The sequence below is a fragment of the Ptychodera flava genome, chromosome 6 (genome assembly GCF_041260155.1).
Source record: "Ptychodera flava strain L36383 chromosome 6, AS_Pfla_20210202, whole genome shotgun sequence".
Taxonomy (NCBI): Eukaryota; Metazoa; Hemichordata; class Enteropneusta; family Ptychoderidae; genus Ptychodera; species Ptychodera flava.
The window spans coordinates 44803456-44826324 of NC_091933.1; the positions used below are offsets into that span (position 1 = coordinate 44803456).

Below are 22869 nucleotides of genomic sequence, written 5' to 3' on the forward strand. Positions count from 1 at the left end.
TCACTTTTAAGTGTCATTGCCCACCCGTTTTAACTTACTGAGTTTTGTTATGCAAAAAGTCTTGCAATAATCAACAGACTGTCCACCTTTTTAGTCCCCAAGGACTCCGTCCGGGGGACTTATAGGTTTGGTCATGTCTGTGCGTCTGTGCATGCGTGCGTCAGTGCGTCTGTGCGTCCGTCTGTTCACGCAGATATCTCAGAGATGCCCGGAGCGATTTCATTCAAACTTGGTACAAGGATTACTTCATATGTCATACAGATGCACTTTGATTTGTTTTGTGATACAATCCAATATGGCTGCCAGGCGGCCATTTTATTACGATTTTTTATGTACAGAGCCATTACTCAGGCATGTTTCAACCGATTTTATTCAAAGTTGGTACAAGGACATTGACCAATGACATAGATATGCACATTGATTTGTTTTGTGATACAATCCAATATGGCTGCCGTACGGCCATTTTGTTTTGATTTTTTCATGTACAGAGCCATAACTCAGGCATATCTCAACCGATTTTATTCAAACTTGGTACAAGGACATTGACCTATGTCATACATATGCACTTCAATTTGTTTTGTGATACAATCCAATATGGCTGCCAGGCGGCCATTTTATTACGATTTTTTCATGTACAGAGCCATAACTCAGGCATGTTTCAACTGATTTTATTCAAACTTGGTACAAGGACATTGACCAATGTCATAGCTATGCACATCAATTTGTTTTGTGATACGATCCAATATGGCCGCTGTGCGGCCATTTTGTTACGATTTTTTCATGTACAGAGCCATAACTCAGGCACATCTCAACCGATTTTATTCAAACTTGGTACAAGGACATTGACCTACGTCATACATATGCACATTGATTTGTTTTGTGATATGATCCAATATGGCCGCCGTGTGGCCATTTTTTGCTCACGTGTGAACACGTGAGCATATGTCGCAGCGATGTCTGTCTGTCTGTCTGTCTGTGTGTCTGTCTGTCTGTCTGTCTGTCTGTCTGTCTGTCTGTCTGTCTGTCTGTTGGTCCATTTTCTCAAAAACGGCTGAACGTATTTCAGTCAAATTTGGTAGACATCTTCAGAATTCAAATGGCTAGAACTGAAAAGGTTTTGGTGGGCGTGGCTTGGATATTAATGAAGTTATGAAAGTTTTAATTTTTCTGTTACGCCGCGTATGACAAGTGAAAACAATCGACTGTTTGAGGGCGCTGTGAAATGTGCTTGTCCAGGTTGGCTACAGCTGGATAGCTCTGGTTTCAACCACGGTCCCTCCGTGTTTCAACCTCGTATTGACATTAAAATATGATATTTTATTACTCATTCAACTCACTATTCAAGATAAAATATCGTTTAGCAAATTAGCTTTATCCTTGGTAATTGATTGTTTCCCTCGCTGCTCGATCGCCAGAAATGAGTACATACGTTCTCTACCTAGCCTCATGGCATGGAAGTGCTGATGAATAATAACTTTGGGTCAAAGGTATTGAAGTGTCCAATCAGGTTCGTGCACAGAGTCCAAGGCCATGACCTACTTCATGTACTTCTGCACTGTTTTGATTTTGCTTCGCCAAGAAACGTGTTCGCCATTGTCCATAGAAGTATGTTTGCTCTCCTTTGAGGTTGTTTGTGAAACAAATTCCGGGATAGGCCTTGGAATGCATACGATCAGCATCGCGGCAGTGCATGTAGCTAGCCCTACGAGTATGATGAGAGTGTCCGGCTTTGGCTACGCCGCCTCCCACCTCCGGTAGGCGGCGTAGCCAAAGCCGGACACTGTCGCCATACTCGTAGGGCTATGCATGTAGCGTACCATGCTTGTGTAACTGCCGAGCTCAACGTGCATTCACGGTTGATACTCGTGTACAATCATGATGTGTTCAATTCTGATGAAGATTCATAAGTCTTACTTTTGCAGTCTTTTTTCCGTACGATAATCCCGACAATACGTGTTACTGTTAGACGAGGTGGCCATTTTATGATAAGTTTCAATACTGCACAGCTACATAGCGTCACTATCGTGTGATCGAGGTACAGCGTTGTTGAACGGGATACAGAAACTCTGCAGAGGGAGAAACGATCGTTGACATGAACAGTCAATGTACTTCAGCACGTAGTCCGCAGATAGCGGATCGAGAAAATAAACGTGTCCCAGTAAATAACGGAATATTTATGTACATTAACTCGATATTAATCAAATTTCCAGCTCATCGCAAAAAAATGTATTGCAAAGATTAATTTGTCACTGACAAATACTGCACTGTATGGAAAAAACAGTCTGTAGAATAGTTCAACTTCAAGTGGTATTACCCGAGACAAACACTTGTGTTGTCAATTTTGATTTCATTTCATAAACTTCATACTTCATCGAGTATCGTGTATTTCAGCCTTTGTGAAGCCATTTATTGATATTTTCAATTTTTGTCTTGGCTTTGTTGTGGAACATGTTGAATCGTCTCCGTGGACATGTAGGCAAAAGTGTGACGGGGTCGAAGTGACTTGGGTACCTGGGCCGACCAAAACCAGTGTGAATTACTGGGGTCAAAGCGGACAGCGGCCGGGATGACGTGTTCCCCAAGCGAGCTACCTTCAGAAGTCTGTTTCATCGCAAAAAACGTCAACTTTTAAAACCCGTCATTTATTTACTGATGTTATTCTCAGCATCACAAACATATACGCCTCTGCTATGTATCACAGCAAATAGTTATATTTGAGCGCCCCGTAAATGGGATCCTCGTTTTTTTGCGAACCCGGAAGTGTGTCTTGCTCAATGCATTTCCTACCCATAGCGAGGGAAACTGCCCGCGTTCCCATGCTCCCATGCACCCTTTTTCAATGCCAGTGCAACGCCATCTGTGCAAAATTTGTGGTGGTATGCTCCCGTGTGATGGAAAACCTCTCTTATTCTAACAATGACGTAGTTGACTTTGGACTTCGATTTCGTAAATGTGATGTCCATGCAGTGAGTTTGGGTTGGCGCGCTTATAATGCAATCTTCGCCCGCCTGCGGTCCGATATCCCGCATTTATTAGCGATATTTATCTGTTTTGACTTGACCAAAGTTGGCAAAACTTGCTATGTACATTAAAGATACTATGATACAAGATTATTGAAAGTCATTTGACATTTTTTTCAGCCAATTCCCAATATGCATATTTAATGAACCTTCCAAATTAGGGATATATACTGGCATTTACTTGATAAAATTTGGCAAAACATGCTGTGTACATTGATCATTATACCAGGTTATAACAGTATTGAAAGTCATTTTGCATTTTCATGTCAGCTAATTCATAATTTGCATAAATAGCTAACAAGCTTTCACGGTTTGGCATATAGAGCTTGAAGGACTTGACCAAAGGTAATTACACATGCTATATTGTGATACAATGACAGTACTCAAGAAATTAATTATTTTTATTTCAGCTAATTACATATTTGAATACTTAATGACCTTTAGAATTGATCTGTGGTGAAATTCATTGTGTTGATCATAACACTTTAAATGTAGCAAAGCATGTAGCAAAGGTTCAAACTTGCACATAAATGCAATATATAATGAAACACGTGAGCATTTTCAGTTCATATCTGGTATTACGTTTCTTCATGTCAAGAGCCATAACTCAGACATCTATCAAGCGAATTTATTCAAAGTTGGTACAAGGAGATTGACCAATGTCATACATGTGCACTTTAATTTGTTTTGTGATGCAATCCAATATGATTGCTGTGCGGCCATTTGTTATGATTTTTTCATGTACTAGCCATAACTCAGGCATATCTCAACCAATTTGATTCATAGTTGGTACAAGGACATCGACCTGTGTCATACATATGCACATTGATTTGTTTTGTGATACGATCCAATATGGCCACCATGTGGCCATTTTATTACGATTTTTTCATGTCCTGAACTACAACTCAGACATGTATCAAGCGAATTTATTCAAGAAGTTTTTTATCACAGACCTAATGGAGAGGAATCTATCCTCTCTGAGGACCTGTAATCAAAGTACCCATTAACAATTGGGGACTGTGTCATCAACGATGACTTGTTATCAATAGAGTTTGCAAACAGTTAACAACCCTTTCAAGCATTGTTCAGAGTTCACCTGCATTTACTTTTGCGTGTACAAAATTATGTTAGGAAAGCCATCAGTCAATTTACCGGCTGCAATATTTACATTTTCATTTTTTTCATTTATATTTCAGGTATGTCTTTGATCGTCTTTTTTACAAGGATTCATCACTTCCCTCTACAATCCGTGTTCCGGCATACTTTGAAGTGAAAGTACGTGTAACATTATGGCATGTCTTGAAATCTCTCAGACAAATGAAGTGATTAAATTTAAACCAATTTAGAGTCAGAAGTAGAATAAGTTATGAACTTGCACTGCTGAGTTTTGTTACAGAAAGACTTCACACATTTAATAAAATGCTACAGGGTTGAGCTACAGTACATACCTTTCCCACTTAAATTGTTACTTTAAATGATTTGTTGAGAAGGAAAATACTATTTGATAAAAATGTAAAATATGAAATAATCACAATTAATACAAGATTCAGCTTACTTTAAATTTTGATTTCATACATTTGTAATTGGATAGACATGAAACACAAAATTACAAAAAAACGTGATTTGAGGCAACAGTATTTGAGTATTTGAGGCAACAGTAAAATCAGAAACATAGAAACATCAATTTATCACTTGAAAGGTAATTTTCTGTTCAAACATTGCTTTAACCTGTTCACCCCCATTTCCTGTGAAGAGGTCCACACTCACCATTGATGACAGTCACGAGTTTGGGCCAAACCATTGTGGTGAAAGGGTTAAAACACAGACAAAGAGTGGTCAAAACCCACATAAAGTGAAACAGTCACAGGAACAGTCATTTTCGCAAAAATCAGAGTTCACATCATAATATGAAATTAATTCAGTGGAAGAAAAAAGAGCATGAAAACATGCAATCTTCATTACAAATTGTAAAGATAACAGATGGATAATCAAGCAATGCTACATCAAATCCGTTTAGAATGGATGTATGAAAGCTTCAAGTCTTTGTTATCAAATGAGTGTCTGTATTCACTCTGAAAATAGAGGGTGACATGCTTGTTTGACAAATGTCATTTTCTTTCTCAAACAAGTGATCTAATAATATCAGAGACATGTCATGTCACTCGAATAGCTTCTTATCAGCTGGCTTTGTGGCAGATATCAATGCCTTAATTATGCTATTTAAAAGCTACCTAAAATATCCAACTACTCGAAAATAATGATGTATAATGAAAAACCGATCTGTGTAACTTGTGTGTATCAGTAAAAAGTGTGCAGAACTAGGATATTATTATCATGGTCAGCATCGCCACCCTAAATTTAAAATGGCTTTCGAAAAGAATTTTAGTTTCAGTGGAAGGTGTGCAGCATATTTCTGTGCCTGTACATTGAGAAGAATGGTTTTAATGAATGTAACTGCTGAGAATTCCAATAATCAATGAGCATCTAGGAATTCTGGTAATTTTCTTCAAGATGAGTATTGTCAAACTTGTTTGAACGGCAAGTGATTGGATCGGTAATCTTTGAAGAAAAGGAAACTACTTCAGCTGTCTTGATGTACTTAAATACATCAGTGTTTACTCATTAATATTGATCTTCAATTCTCTCCAGTTTGAAATATGGAACGCATTTCTACCATCGTTTGTCAGGATATAATAACCATTTCAAAAGAATATTGATTTCTATGAATGACAATTTTTTTGTCTTTTGTTTCCATGGAATGTTTTTCTATTTATTTTTGAACTCCGACAAATGTCAACGGCAGTAGTTTATAAGATTCACTACTCAAAAACATTGCCTCAATACCGTATACAATGCAAATCATTTGCAAGATGTGGAAACCAAAGCAAATGAAATGGATCAACACTCTGTTATTAAATCGTGTTTGAGAAATTTTCAACTGAATGGGAACTGTATATACACACATTTTAAGTATATCGGTACATTTTGAACATTCAATATTCATCTCATTTACCAGACTACAAGTATGTGTTTCTTTGATTTAACACTCTGACAAAACTGCATTTTTCCCCCTTTGTCCATGACAGGATGAGTTAGATGACAGCATATTTTTCCTTGGTGCCTCAGAGTCTGGTGTTAGCTTCCATAAACATGCGGATGCTTGGAATGGAGTTGTGTTCGGCAGGAAGAGATGGTTTCTCTACCCGCCTGACAAGACCCCTCCAGGAGGTTTGTAAGCTAGCTCATATCATAACCAACAGCAATTTAACCGCACTCTTATGGATTGACAAACCCTGTCTCATTTTATCAAGTTGCTATAATTTGAAATGTGATCTTCAGTAGGTGAGCAACAGCTTACGGTCATTCTATGTTGGCTAAAAGGTTGAATTCGAGTGTTCCTACAAGTCCCCCTAGACATAGCAAAGTCATAGAGAAATCTCAAGTATCCTGGATAGATCTTGTATTCAGGTTTCATAATTTGTTAATCATTGAGATTTTTGCCTGCATATTTTGACTTTATTGCCACCATTGTGCATGTTAGTGTCTTTAATATTACTGCAACAATCTTCCTATGAAATGGCCGTTAAAGCGCAATCAGGATATGCCTTACATTGATTTCACTATTAATCATTCATTACAAAGCCATGATAGTGACAAATATTGAAACACAAACTACATGTAAGTACCTGCCCCCAGCGTGATCAGTGGGTGGTTACTAAGCAATGGAAATTTTTGATATGAAAATTAATCCATAGAGAAGTTGTAAATGACAAGTTTGTACATGAGCAGATTGATATCCTGCCTACAAATTTAAAACTTTATTCATGCACCGTGAAAACATGTTCTTTTAATAGGCTCTGTCTGTGAAAATTGTAATTTCTGTCAATATTTTATGCCCTTTTCATTTTAAGTGAGATCATTGTCATAGCTTTATGTGATGTACAAGATTTGTTATATTTGCAAGCCATCATCACATGCATCCCAACAAAGTCATAATTGAAAGACCTTGATCCAAATATTGATTTAATTAACACATGAATATTATATGCGGTGAAAATTCTCAATGTAAAATTAAAGGTGTTTATATAGGAAATATATTTGAAAATTTATATTGTTTGTTTTAGCTGATAAGAAATTTCAATATTTAAGCAATAAAGTACCTCCCCCCTTCTTGGCCCATAATGGACAAAAGCAAATTTTGCACGACTTAATGTACAAAGTAAAGCAATGAGTGCCATCATTGGTTGGAAGGGGGTACATCATTGCTATTGCTTTATAGTTTTGGTATAATGCCAGTGAATTTATAGATGTAGAAAACATCTGGGGCCACAATGTTTGATAATCGGATACATTATCAGTAATAATGTGAGGGATGACATCAAAAAATTCACTGATATTGACGAAACTACATAACACAATAGTCAATATATTGAAATATGTTGTTTTTCTTATGTTATTCTAATTTTTTTCTAATTTCGGCAGGTGTTTGGCCAGGATATAGCTCCCTTGATTGGTTTAAAAATGTTTATCCACTTCTGGATGAGGATGATAAGCCCCTGGAGTGTGTCCAGGAAGCTGGAGAAATCTTATACATCGTGAGTGAAGTTACTTTACTTAATTTCTGCTGACGGCTTTGATCAACATGGCAAAGCCAGCCACTTAGTCATATAGGTACAGCGAAAACCTGTAATCTGCAGTGTGTACTGCTCAAGATAAATGTGAAATACTTAAGCAGAGCAATATCTTTTTTACCAGTTTTCTATGGTGTACTCATGACATTGATACACATGTGATGATTTGAAATGAAAGCTGGTTACTAATTGTGAGAAAAATTACATTTATAATAATGATAATGAAGTAGATTAATAAAGTGCATCTCCATTGCCTCTAAGCACTGTGTTAAAGTGTTAAAGTGGGGAAGAAAGTAGGCTAGTGTCTGAAGACATGTCTTCAGAGTGGAATGAAAGACGTTAATGATGTCATTAATCAAATAATTTCAGAAAAACTTGAATATTCCTTTTCCGTTAATCCTGACTCTTTCCAATGAAAGGTTAACACTTTCCCTCCTGCAAATGACTTTCATCAGCATAGAAAAGCCAAAGGATGCCAGTGCATTTGACTTCAGGTGAATTTATTAATTGAGGTAGAATTGCTCAAAGTGTGTAGGCATATAAATAATCAAAACAGAGTAAATTTAAGGAATAAACTTCTGTAGACTGTTGCGTTTGTGGTCACACTGTTGTGAAGATCGTGGGATGAACACGGCCCACAGTGGCTAGGCTAGCCAGCTGCTGCCAAGAAAAGCCAAGTGACTGGGGTCCAATCCAGACTGGAGTGAGACAGTAGCTAGTTCATCATATCACATCCACGTTATGCACAGTGATTTACTTGTGGAATTTCAATTTTGTTACCAACTCATTTGTCAGACCTTTAAACAGAGAGAGAGAAGTTAATGTCAGATTTTTCAGGAAAGCTTTATAAAACTATGTTTATGGATGAGTCACATTACTTCCATACATTTTCAAAATTTGCTTTGAAAAAAAAACCCAAGTTCCCAGTCATATTGGTTGACCATTTGGTTTTTACTGTACAGAAGAAGGGAGCTGTAACCTTGGTAACGATAAAATCATTACCATATTTGGCAACTTTCAGTTGCATTACTGCTGAAGTGGTTTGTCCTACTTCCTTACATATTGTTTTCTTTATGGTGCAAGTTCTATTAGATTCCCTGGTATTAGTATTCGCGTTGAGGTGCAATTATTTGTAATAACCATATTCAATCATTGTAAGTGCTCGAGAAAGCTCAATTTGCTTTGTATATTTAAACGAGATGACAATAAAATATAAATAAGCTTGAACAAAATTCCTCTACGCTATGCAAAAATGAAACTAAATTTTCACCACAAGTGAAAATAATGTAATGTAGGACAGCAATGAAGGGTTTGACCGTGTCAAGACGGTGCTTCAAAGAATGACCCATATGTCAATATTTAATTATTAACTACCTTGAAAAATGCAAAACCTCATTTGCAGGAACTAAACTGAATATTTGATGATCATTATTTGCACGTGCAGTGTGACACTGACAAGCAATTTTACAAACCATTCTAAGTTGCCTGTCAATGAACCATAGCAGATTTTCATTGAAACCTGTATTTATGATGGCTGATACAGAGTTCATAGAAGGATTGTCTTCAGTTTCTTTCACTGAATGACAGGTTTGTTGTCAGAAAAATTAGTGGCTTTTTGTAAGGTAGAAACTTATTATTGTGTACTGACTCACCAGCAATAAGAGTTAATCCTTAGAGTGCCAAAGTCAATTTTTGTCGCTTGTATAAAGTATACCCCAGTCAATTTTTTTCAGATTTCTCCAAAATTATGATAAAAATTGCAGCCAATGAAATTTGATGTCAATTTGGTCCAAAATTATCCAAAAAATTACAATAAAATTCATGAAAATTGGTAAAATGTTGCACTAAAATTTTGGTGGGAAAAAATTACAGTATTCAAAAGGTTAATGACTATGGGATATTCGTGGCAGCTGCATATGTTGGTACAATTAAAGCAACATTTGCTGAGGTAGTGAATGACCTAGACTTGTGCAGTGTGAACATGTCCCATTGAGTTGTATGAGGACTAAAAGAAAATGTCAAGTAGTAATTTCCTGAAACTTTCACAAAAAAACACTGTGCTGAAATACTATACTCCACACAATTTAGTGATCACGTTTGATTCGAAATAAAATGCAGACATTCTTGCCTCGATAGAAAACCCTGTGAGCACAAGTCATCAGAGATGACACAGTCCCCACTTGTTAATGGGTACTTTAATTACAACCCCTTGACTACCTTGAACGCCGGATATATATAATTTTTACTCTGAGCAGTGTTGATGCAATGACCACACCCCAGATTTTATCAATATTTACATAAGGGGCCTGGTATATAGAAATACATTGGCCTTGGTAGTCAAGGGTTAATTACAAGTCCTGGGAGAGGACAGAGTCCTCATATACAGTCATTTATTATTTTGCATACTCTCATATTGGTTGGAGGACACATGCATTGGATTGCAAGAAGCAATCTTAGCTTCACATTCAGGAATATTCCAGATGCATAACAAGGACTTGCTTCTGAGCAGATTGTTGGTATGTTTTATTCGCACAAAACTAACAGAAAGGCATTGAGTTGATCGATGATATTTCAGACACTTTATTGTCAAACAAAAATAACTTGTCTTCATATGGCATAAAATCCATTAAAACGATTTTGGAATCACCTTCCATCAACTGCCCTGAAAGTCCTTCGATCATTATTGGTGGCCATACTGGATCATATGAAACAAATTGATGTGCATATGTATGACAATAGGTGAATGATCTTGTACCAAATTTAAATACTAGTTAAATCTGTTGAAACGTGCCTGAGTTATAGCTTGATCTGAACATGAAAAAATCTTTACAAAATGGCCACCATGCTGTCATATTGGATCGTGATGTGAAACAAATTGACGGACATATGTATGATATAGGTTAATATCCTTGAACCAACTTTTAAAGAAATCAGTTCACACGTCTGAGAAATGCTTGGTGACTGACACACAGACAAACGCACACACGCACGGACATTACCAAAACCATAAGTCCCCAGACTACGTCCATTGGGACTAAGTAACCTACACATCAACATTTTACACCATTTTCCATAAACATGGCACTGTACATTTGTTTTTGCATTGTCAGTTACCCTTAAGCTTCTTCTTTTAATATATTTGCAAGTCATTCTCTGGGAACGTTTTCTAAATTTACTCTCAAAGAAAAAGGGCAATTACATGGGCTTTATCCATATCAACTTGGCTGACAGTTTGAATTTGTCAGAATCAGCTGTAATAGGTTTGGGACGTTTCTGTAACACAAAGAAAACCTGCCAATGCACTATGATTTATGGGTTTGGTCCCTGGGTATGTTTTAGGTAGTCCTTAACCTCAATCTCGCAGCTACATTCTCTTTTAATTGCAGAAGTATTAGCCAGTTTATTCTCATTAACTTATCACTGGGTCATCACTTCTCCATGACCTGGTATGTTTCTGTGACCTTTTGGGTCGTGTGAATTTCTCAGTGTTTGAAATTTTGCACTGATGTTTTGAGTGTGTTACTCTGGGGTACAGATCATTCCAAATGTGTGACAATGAGTTACCTTGGAGCTCTTTGTTTCTGTAAAATGCAAATTTTCCTACCCTTGGGGAAACAACATAATATGTTCATTCTTCAGTTTGTTTGCCTTTCCAGTTTTGTTGTGTTTTCAGAAACATTACTATAAGTGTTTTAATTCATCAGAAGTTTCCAAACTAAATCATAATGATATCCTTTGGTATTTATCAATTATTCTACACATTAAATGTTATGTTTACATTTGCCCTGTAGAAGTATAGTGATCAAATTATATGACTCATGGCACCATCATGTTATTCTATATGTATATTTAAAAATCAACGTATCTCATACATACAGTTTATGTATTAATATTTATTATTCATACTGATATTATTCTACAACAGAGGCACTTGAACATTCAAAGGATTTCATTTATGACTTTATTTTATTACATTCTGAACTCAATTCCAGGCTTTTACAGCAATTTAAGACGCTGCACTTCCTGCTGTTAGGCTCTTGTGACTTTATTAACGACGACGCCCTGGTAAATTTTACTTGGCTTCTCCAGTCATGTTGTCAGGTTTTCCCTTAAAATTTCCATACAATTACATTGGAGAACAATAGATATGTTACCAGGATTTGCACACTATTTTCCCAGACCTTTAATAGTAGCAACATCACCAAGTTCACAGTCAAGTCCTCTGTAGTAAGAGCATACCTTTGGAATATTGTACAAAAATTTTCTCACGCTGAAAGCATCTAAAGATAATCACTATTTGTAGTCTGAAATTAAGGTCTTTTTCATCTATCTGACTGCATGTAGATACAGTTAGATAATACATGGCCAGTTGGTATGTTTCCCAATGTCAACCTTTTTGGTTCTCCACCAGAAGATGAATACACACTGACATCAAGTCTTTCAATTCTGCTAAAGCCCTGGCATATGGTTTCAACATATCACCCATGATGCTTAAATTTAGCGGTACATTTGTGTGTTTAAAAAAGATAATTCCATTTGGTCCGTTTTACTTTGCTTTTATTGTGTGGCTAGGCGACAGGATAAGTGAACAAGCCAAGTACACTATGATGTAAATTATTCGGTATCACTGTGGTATATATATCCAATGCATTAGAAATACCTTAAAGAAAAAGATTTCGCATTCTATAAATTGAATCTTCAAATCATACATGTAAGGTGTGTACCGAAAATGTGGCATTCTTTATTTTGACGTACCATTTCTTTAAAACATACGGTATTGAAATGGAGGTACACGTTATTCTGTATCCATGAAAATTGCAATCTTTGTAGTAATTCTATGATGAGGTAAGTTTGTACCCTTTGGTGCACTGCATGAATAGACTCCACTAATAATGCTCTCTGTGGTAACAAGTGCTTGACCTCAATTGCCCTCCATAGATGTGGAAATGTACTCTGTACAATAGTATGGCATTGAAAAGCTAGAGTTTTAAGTAGCTTTGGTCAGGCATTGTTATCTGTGATCTTTCAGAAGATTTGCATGAATACATGTATCTGACAATTTTTTATTTGATTCCAGTCCTTTTTAGTTAGTTAAACAGATTAGCTAGTGGTCACTAAATGCAGGCTTGTAATTTACAGTTCAGTTTACAGCTGTCAATGTGTATTTGACGTATCCCGAGATATGACTAGTTTATTTGCTGGAGAATATATTTTGAAACTGCAAAATGTGATTTATGGTCTATCAACTCAGAATAAAAGTATCTAATTAATCTGTCAAAGACCAGCTAGATGTTGATGTGCTGTGATTATCAAGTATCTATGTAATGTATTTAATTCAAGTGTTTGAATTAAACATCTTAATGAAGAGGTGAAGAGAAGATGATAAATCTTATCTTGCCTGTATTAGAGTTAACATTTTACATTATATTAATTGCTGTAGATTTCACAACATAATCTATACATGACATGGTATGATTTTAGTAGCTTTAGTTTAGAGTTCATCATACTGTTTCTAATATTGAATTTTGCACTCAATATTTTGCACACAAGGAAATTTTTGGAAAAAAAGATGGAAAAATACCATTTGCGCTGCCCTTAAAAAATGAGTAGAACACCTTTGTGGCTTTGGTGAAAATTTCATCTACTTGGAGCATGTATTCCATATACGGGTATACCTGACATTTACAAGCACGGCATGGTGGATACTTTTATTGTCAAACGTCATGCAAACAGTAATTATCTGTCATTGTAACGGTGAACTTTGGCACTGTGATGGGGATAATTAATCAAGTGTCCTGTCACATCCTGTATGAACAAAGTGGTTTTAAATGTCAAATGAGAATAAAAAGGGAGATGTGACATACTGCAGATAAAATATTAGTTGTTGAAGCATCAGTTGTTGTTATGGTTGCACAGTACCTCAAACACTACTCACGGCATTGTTTTCATGTAATTAACTTTTGGACTCTTTAAGTATATCAGAAGAGCTGATCTCTTCTCCTGCATCTGTCATCTGTCACTCTGCTTGATTAAAACAAGTAGAGCATAACGTGGCCTATGTATCAGATTTCAAACAGACTTAACCATTTGAGGGACACTAAAAAGGCATATCCCTGATAGGAGTATTCCTGTCACCACTGTGGTTTGGCCCAACACCATTGTTATCAACTTTAATAGATGTAGACCAGTTTACAAGAAACTGGGAATCAAACAGGTTAAACAGAAAGCAAAATGTTCCAACCAATTTAAAATTCAATAAAAACCACAGGTCTGGAAAGTGTTAATCAGATATGTGTACAGTTTGAATGATAGCTGTGTTAACTTTCAGAAATTGTCCATTTAAAATGTCCATAGATATTACCTGTCTTCCAGAGATTAAGATTGTGATATTTACTGACTTGACCTTGTAATGATTGTGTAGTGATATGTTACAAAGACTTAGCTGTCACAGAGATCATACTGTTATTTTGTAGATGTAAAGGGGTAAATAGCAAACAGAATGATTTGGATGGATGCAATCTCCAATTTGCCAAGAGGGACAAGTGGAATAGTTAAGACGGTAGACATCAGTCAGTGAGATAAGGACCTATAAAATATTTATTGAAAGTATCGGTGATATCTTTTTTGAAGATATATCTGTCATCACAGAGAGCAGTGCTTACAAGCCAGGACTTTGCAAATCAAATCAAACATCCAAAAATATTGACAGATGGGAGCTTACATTTGTGAGTTTTAAGTTCACCTACAGTTGTGTGAAAATATTTCTTGTGTGCTAAATTTCCCCACAATCTTCCATGGACACAGATGGTTTCAAAACAAAGTGATTGCTTGTATTTCTTTGAAGGAAAGAAACTGAAATTTTTTACCATGTGTGATTTTGTGGTATATAAAAAATTTACATGGTTTGAGGTATTTCCATAGAATTTTCATCTGTGACATAAATCTACCCGACATTCAAGTGCTGTAAACCAATAAAGTTAAGAATTTCAACTCAGATAGTCATATGCACATTTTATCATTTTATCCTAAAGTCATTGAGAGATACTGATGTAATCACTGGAAAATTTGAAATATTTAAGAAAGTATGATTTTCATTAAAACTGTATCGTCACAATATCTTGAAGCAGATATGAATATAAGGACTGGCTATCAGGGCAAATTTTGTATGTTTAAAATTTAACAACATAACAGAGTTTGTGACCCTCCCTAGAAATGTGATAAGGCAGTTTTGAATATTGCATAAGAGGGCCAGACGTACATGCAATGAATTTTGTGCATGCATGATATGTACAAACCTCTCTTGTGAAAATAAGTAAGTCTTTGACTTTGATGGGAAAAAACTGAAGTAAATATCTACTACTCACAGTGAAGTGCAATCCTTGATCAAAACATTGTATTGGCTATTCAGAAGTTTTCACTATAGGTGTAAATAATTACCAAAAACGGTGATCAAAGTATCAATGTGTTGGTTGTTATATAGTTGGCCAAGATATGATGCATGTAGACTGGTGTATACTGTCTGCAAGGTGTAACTTATTCGCCAAAATGTCATCAAGAAATGTTTCATATCTGATTATCAATGCTGGTACCTTCATTTTGTCATTTTACAGGGACAGGTTGAAATTAGTTATTGCGAATAAATTGTGCTGGTTGTCTCTTCACAGTAATGTTCCATGCATCACTGTGAAAACCCATAAACTCTGCATTAAGTCTCATCCAAATCTCTACAATATAGTATCTGTGAAAAAGTCATACTTGTTCAAATTAGGATTGTCAGACATTCCAGACTTATTTCCCAGAATGGATAGTGCTGCCGTAATCCTACACAATGCTCTCTAATGCACATAGAGTGCTCCTCATGATTGTAAATGTCTAGGGCTTATAAGTGATAAACTCATGTTCAGTTTGGTGTTCTGTACTATAAGACTCAAGGAGCATATAGATTGTAAATACAGAGCCAAAGTCAATACATCTAGCCAGAGTAAATGCTAACATAATAGTTAAATTGAGACATTTGCACCATCGTAATATCTAAAACTCTAGGTATTTCTGGCATTTTGCTCATTGATATGTCATGTTGGATTTCAGCTAATTGCTGTGTAAATGTATCTCTACACAGGAGATGGCCAATGCTGAGTTTCAAAATGGCATGGAATACTGTTTAGCATTCACCCAGATATCATATCTTGATGTCTTTATAATTAAGGTAGAATGTGCCTCGGGGACTGATATTTGGACTCTCAAATTTTCACCTTGCAATTCTTTCTGATCTACCTCATTTTAAAGTTCTCGGAGTAAGAAAACCTTTCATCTCCTAGTTTTTCAAAATCAAATATTTTATTTTTCCCCATAGAGTTAAGAATAAAATGGCAACTGTTTTTAATTTCAATTACAGGTATCAATAAATATCAGGTAATTTGTTTCTCTAGTACCAAACTTTGCATAGTGACCCCCCTGATTTTTTTTCTGGAATGGTAAGAGTTTGGTTGAAAGTTGCATTAATTGAGAAGAGTTTGAGCAAAAGTGTAAGTCTTGTACTTCCAGGCACATACTATCTTTATTACCTTTTAAGAATGTTTTCTTCTCATTCTGTTTCTTCAGCCAGAATCTTTTTACCATGGAACTCTGAACATCGGTGATACTATTGCTGTAGGAATTCAAAAGAAAGAAGCCTCTACAGAGATAGAAAAACTCTTTTATGAAGGTATGAACAAGTAGGTAGATCTATATTTTGACGATGTAATCATGAATGGTCAGTGTAGCCTATACAATGTAGTAGAGTTGAAGATTATTTTTGTGGTATTCTCAGGCCAAGTATCAAAGAATACAAAAAATGTCACATATTTTGGTTCAAAACATTTTACTTTTGTGGGGTTCAATTTTGATTCAAATAGATTTTATTTATAGACTAGGTGTGAAATGTAAAGGAGAGCTTGTTCAATATACATGAGCCCCCTCCCCAATTCCCCTCTCCTCCACCTCGTTGTTGCAAGAGATACAAATACATTGCATTAAGTGTTGGGGATACTGGTTTTTCAAACTGAAAATTCAACGTAAAAATTGTAAGCTGTAAGCCCTTAGGGAAAACAAGATTACCCTAACAGAAAGAATAGTTAATAGATGCGACAGTGGGATAAGCATTGAAATCACACAATCACATGAATCAGTTGTATGGGCATTCAAAATGTGGTTCTGCAAAAAATATTTAAATATTCATAAAAATTTGATTTCCTGGTAAATTGCATTCAGACAACCAAAAGTATCTGTAAATTTACTACTATTTGAAATCCAAATATGTATTCTGTCATCCGTCTTGTCTCTTTGCATTAGACTAAGAATCTTTTATTTCCTCAAAACATTACAGCATTTGTGTGTTCTCGGCAAACACTGGTTTCAGGGATTGGGCAAACTACAACTCAAGGGCATATTAGAAACCTAATTGTTCATAGTATGGCAGGGCTGATTAGTGTGGGGGAAGTGAAAGACTTGTTTGCAGAAGTGTGTGACAATTAATATTTGCAAATCGTATATGAGATTAAGATATAACAAGCATTGTGTATGATTTATAAACTCTACCTGATATTTGCAGAAGACGGTGCAGTAACTACGCATATCTGTGAAATTATCCCTTCATATGTGATTACCTGGCATCAAGACACTATATGGTATACTATTCGACTACCACAGTGTATTTACGCATAAGCAAATATGTTTTTCGACATTGCTGGAAATGAGCATTCCTTGTCCCGCCATGAAATCCAGTGTCTCAAGCTTTGAAAAAAATTTAACCCATAAATCTTGTAATATTTTTGTCATATTCAGTCAAAGAATTTGAGTACGTCCCTGAGACTTTGCCGGCAGACATGAAAAATCAAATGCATCAGAAGAGCGTAGATTACTTTAGAAGACTTCATTCATTATTACCAGGTTAGTTGCAAAAATCAGTGATTTACTTTCAAATCATAAACATTCTTGAAAGACTGTAGAGCTTTCTCTCTCTCTGATTCACTCCCTCTGTCTGTCTGTCTGTCTGTCTGTCTGTCTCACACACACACACACACACACACACACACAAACACACACACACATACCAATGCTGTATCCTTTCCTGTGCAGGATGAAGGCCATTCATTGTAAATTTCACATTAATGCCACTTACTAAAGATGAATTAAAGATAAATTGAGTGTACCATTAAAAAGAGAACAGAAAGCCCTTGTAAATTCCAATTCAAGCAATTCATCTTTTCACACAATGCAGCACAAATTTTCAATTGACCAATAGCAATCTTACATGATCAAAAACATGTTCACCATTTGAAATTGAATATTCGAGCATCATCGAGAGATTTTTAAAAACATTTTTTAAACGGTAATCATTCTGCAAATCAAGATGTGGGTATTAAATTGCAAAACTGAACTATTCGATAATTTTAGTTAGTGCATTGTGTATATAGCTTCTAGAAATTAAACAAGAGGAATGAAAACAATATCAAAACTTGGCAAATTTTCACTTCTTAAATTTTTAAGGGACTAGAAAAGTTTCATTACATAACTATAAACAACTAGAAATATGAAGTCGCCTGAGGACAATACGGCAACATCAGATACAATACAAATGTACTGAACATATTATGTAATGCCATTAGTCTGATGCAGCATTTTTTGCAGTGTAACAATGTTTGTATATCACTGCTTTATGGAAGATGTTTTAGTTTTTCACAGAGTAATTTTTAAACAATTTTTGGTCAACCCAATCGTATACAGGTCCAGCGCAATGCATGTCAAATATACACCATTGTCATACATGTACAATGATCTTTACAGCCTAGAAACCTTACACTTATGATGCCTGAACCATGACTAAAATAAAGTAGCTTGCAACATATACCAATATTTTCTGTTTTCATCTTCAGTAAAGCTATAGAGTTTAAAAAATGAATACTTGTGCAGGCAATCCTAACGTGCGTAAATGGCTTTATTGATTAGCTTATTCAATATCAGATCATCCTCCGTCTTTACATTTATCTTGGATATAGTGCCTCAAGTTGATATGGTACAAAATATAAAAGCAGTTTCATTAGCATCCATTCACTGTATAGTGTACATGTAAAAAACCCACTCTACAAAAAATAATACAAACAGTGAAATTACGTTAATAAGTATACATAACATTGCACAAGTCATGTTCTGACAGTCATGTTCCAGTGTAGCAGAAACTACAAAAATTAACACAACACCCAGGAAGGAGATTGTTTTTGATAGAGTTCTATGAATTTCATTAACATAAGAGAGGAATCAATGGATACATTGAGTCACAGTCAAGGTGTGTCAGTCAGTATGAGAAATAGATACCAAGATGTCTTTATAAGCAATTGGATACAAAGTAATTTCTTTTGGAATGTCAGTTGAAACTAGATCTTCATGCAATAGGAACCGATATAAAACTCCTCTGAAAAAAAGCTGTGCCATTTTCCATTGAAGTAAGAAATTCAATGCAAATTTCAAGGCTTATTTCTCAGTAATAAAAGTTGTCACGGTGATCGATCAATCAGTTAGAGGATATCACCAATCAACATGCTGCATTATTAACAAGAGGATGAGATAAGATTTAGTTGATTGAGAGTGATATTATGCTGGATGACTGATGTATGGCATTGGGTGAAAGTGTCGGGGTTGAAGTGTGTCAGTGCATTAGGAATATACCAGAATGTGATATATCTGACACTAGTCAAGTCTTAATTTAACATTACATCAGTTTGCATATGGTTTTAAGTGCAAAAGTACATTGCAAATTGTTCTAATACTGCAAACAGAGTACCACTTGTCATAACCAGATGGTTCTGTTTTCACTCTCCAGAGAACACAGAAGTACTTAATCGCCTTGGATATGCCATCTTCAATACCAATGAGGATGTAGAGAACGCTATCAAGGTACACTCACCTTCATCCTCCTGACAGCACAACACTGGTTGCCATGGCAATATGACATCCCCCCTCCACCATCCCAATCTTGCTGTAACGTGCGTAAGTCAGGGAGCAGGGTCCCCTTCAAGATGAGAAATTTACACTTTCCAGTTTTGCCTTTCATGGTCCATCAATTCATTTACTGATTCTATTCAGATCCAACCAAGCTACTGCACACTCTGAGATTTGAAATTAAATCAATGGATTCAAGTTAGTAATAAATTATGAAGAAAACGGAATTGGCAAAACACCATGGAAAAAAATCAGCAGGAAGTCATCTAAATGTTACCGATATTTATCATAAAAGTTGTCCTAATCAGTACAAAGCACATTTCCAGAAGTGAAAAATTACTTTCTATAAATCATAATACTATAATTGAAATCACTGATGTCATGAAATAAATTCGAAGTGGAATGAGATTGTCATTTTTCCATATCTGATGTTTCACCGTGCATCAACACAGGTGATGAAAAATTCCACAAATTGTCATTTTTCCATATCTGATGTTTCACCGTGCATCATCACAGGTGATGAAAAATTCCACAAATTGTCATTTTTAGCTCCATAGCCATATGTATATATGGCAATGGAAGCTATTCTTATAGGCTAGGGAAATGTCTGTATGTCTGTATGTCTGTATGTCTGTATGTCTGTATGTCTGTATGTCTGTATGTCTGTCCGTCAACATCAAAAACTCCAAAACCGCTGCACATTTCATCTTGATATTTGGTGTGTACATGGATGATGGGCTGTAGATGAGATTTTGTTCAAATGAAGTTGTCATTGCCAAAAATATGCAAATTAAGTGAAAAAATGTAAAACAGTCAAAATTGAAAATCTCAATAACCACTGAGCAGATTACATGAAAAATTAGCATGTAAGTACTTTGGGCTGACCTGAAATAATTGTGCTTTTTTTGATTTTTTGATATTGTTGAAAATATACAAATTAGTGCCAAAAAGGCGTTTTGGTAAAAAATCTTCTTCTTCATGAACCGCTGGTCAGACAGCTTTGATATTTGGTATACAGGTCCCTAGGGATAACCCAAATTGGATTTGTTCAAATTGTGATGAAATATGCAAATCTGTATTTTTAAGGAATTTTTTTGTCATTTTTGGTCAAAAATTTATTTCATCAAAACCGCTCGTCTGACAGCTTTGATATTTGGTATACAGGTCCCTAGGGATAACCCAATTTGGATTTGTTCAAATTGTGATGAAATATGCAAATCTGTATTTTTAAGGAGTTTTTTTGTCATTTTTGGTCAAAAATTTATTTCATCAAAACCGCTCGTCTGACAGCTTTGATATTTGGTATACAGGTTCCTACAGATAAACTAAATATGATATATAGAATATATGATGAAATCTGCAATTTTGTATTTTTGGTGCAATTTTTGACATTTTTGGTCAAAAAATGTGTTTCTCAAAAACTGCTTGTCTGATGCCTTTGATATTTGGTATACAGGTTCCTGGGGGTTCTCCTAGTGTGATATAGTGAAATTTGATGAAATCTTCAATTTTTGTATTTTTGGATCAATTTTTGCCATTTTTGGTCAAAATATTTGTTTCTCAAAAGTTACTCATGTGATGGCTTTGATATTTGGTATACATTTTTATACATAATTATGATGAAATCATCAATTTTGTATTTTTGCAGCTAATGTTGCCATTTTAGGTCAGGCCATCCTGAAATGAGCTATCAAAGATCTCAACCATCTTCATCAATACATATGTCACAAAAAGTTGCTCTCTACATAACACAGCAGAGCTCTGTCGACTATTGGGTCGCTTGTTTTTTTCAAAACCGCTGGTCAGACAGCTTTAATATTTGTTAACAGGTCCCCAGGATGACCTTAGTGAGATGATATCCATGTCTATAGTAGCTTCAGGGACATTGGCACCTATGTTTAAGATAATGTTGTGATTCAGTAAGCATTTGAAATGGTAAACTGTATTTGATGTTGAAATGCGGTAAAAAATAATGAGAAAACATAGCTGAGGTGATTTCAGCAGGTTTGGTTTCCAACAAATATATTCAAAGTTTTTTTCAATGTTAAAGAGTGATGGAGGGGGGGGGGGGGGGTCCTGAGGTCCTGGCAGATTTCGAAAAAAATCCAAACAAATGTCAATAAAAAATCAGCCACAGAAGGTTTGTCAAAAAGAAAAGGTGGGATAGTGGGAAAAAAAGAATGTACAGTGTATCGGATAAAAAAGATGTTCCTCATCAATCTTCCAGACAACCCCCTTTTATCAAATGGTACACCCCTGATGTATTTTTGTGTGCCATTAAACATGCAGTGTATTTTAGTTTAAGATGTCAATCAAGTTAGGTAAGGATTTGAAAGGAATAGTCAAGTTCACCACAGTTTAACTTTATCTCTTGTGTCATCATCCTTGTGTAATTGGTTAAGTTTGTAAGTTGTTCCAGATGTGGATATACCAGCTGTTCTGGAAGAAAACAATGTTTACTTTTCCCTATAGGGTTTCTGAGTTAATGATTGCATGTTGAAATCTCTCCAAGTATCTGGTGCATGGGCAATGTAAATATTGGTTGCATGTTATGTATTTCAGTCTATGTCAAATATTGTAAATGAAAAATCAAGAACAGTTTGCTGTGTGCTTGTAAAAGATAACATGTATGTCAATTAAATTATATAAAATAATTAAATATTAAATATTAAATTAAATTATGTCAATTAAATATTAAAACTGCCTTGCAGTTTGATTGTCTTAAAAATTATCACAGAAGTAGAAAACGAAAAGAAACTAATCAAATTGCTGTAACATATTCACCCTCAGTGTCTGTAGGCCTATACTTAACTATTTTATCATTACATTCAGCTATTTGTTATATCTTTATCACTCTCCATGGGCCAAGGCACACTTGGGGTCAATGTCATCACTCTGTGCCAGTCTGTGAATGTCAGTCTGTCTGTATTTAGGCCCATGTTTCATACAATTGGTGGTTTGTTTTGATAACTATATTTGTATATAGGGATAACCTAGCAATACAATTTTTTTGACAAAATGTGACATGACTTCGGTGACCTTTGACCTCAAATATACATATTTGTCCATAACTCAGTAACCACAAGTGCTACACCCTTCATGTATGGTATGATGGGACACCTTATGATGCCACATATTGTACCTCATTAATAATGTGCATATCTAATTTTGAGCAAGCCAATAGAGCCAGAGGTCTGATTTTTGATATATAGGGATAACTATAGGAGAGAATTTTTTTTGAC

The 22869-nt window shown here is 35.5% G+C and overlaps 1 protein-coding gene across 2 annotated transcripts in view; it reads left to right on the forward strand.

The window, feature by feature from the left end:
* Positions 1-22869, forward strand: part of LOC139135926 (uncharacterized) — a 50094-nt gene that overhangs the window by 20553 nt on the left and 6672 nt on the right. For both annotated transcript variants that reach the window (XM_070703705.1, XM_070703706.1), the window contains 6 exons: positions 4217-4295; positions 6107-6248; positions 7503-7615; positions 16253-16355; positions 17474-17578; positions 19509-19582. In XM_070703705.1, the coding sequence (XP_070559806.1) occupies positions 4217-4295; positions 6107-6248; positions 7503-7615; positions 16253-16355; positions 17474-17578; positions 19509-19582 (616 nt within the window). The remainder of the gene's footprint in view (positions 1-4216; positions 4296-6106; positions 6249-7502; positions 7616-16252; positions 16356-17473; positions 17579-19508; positions 19583-22869) is intronic.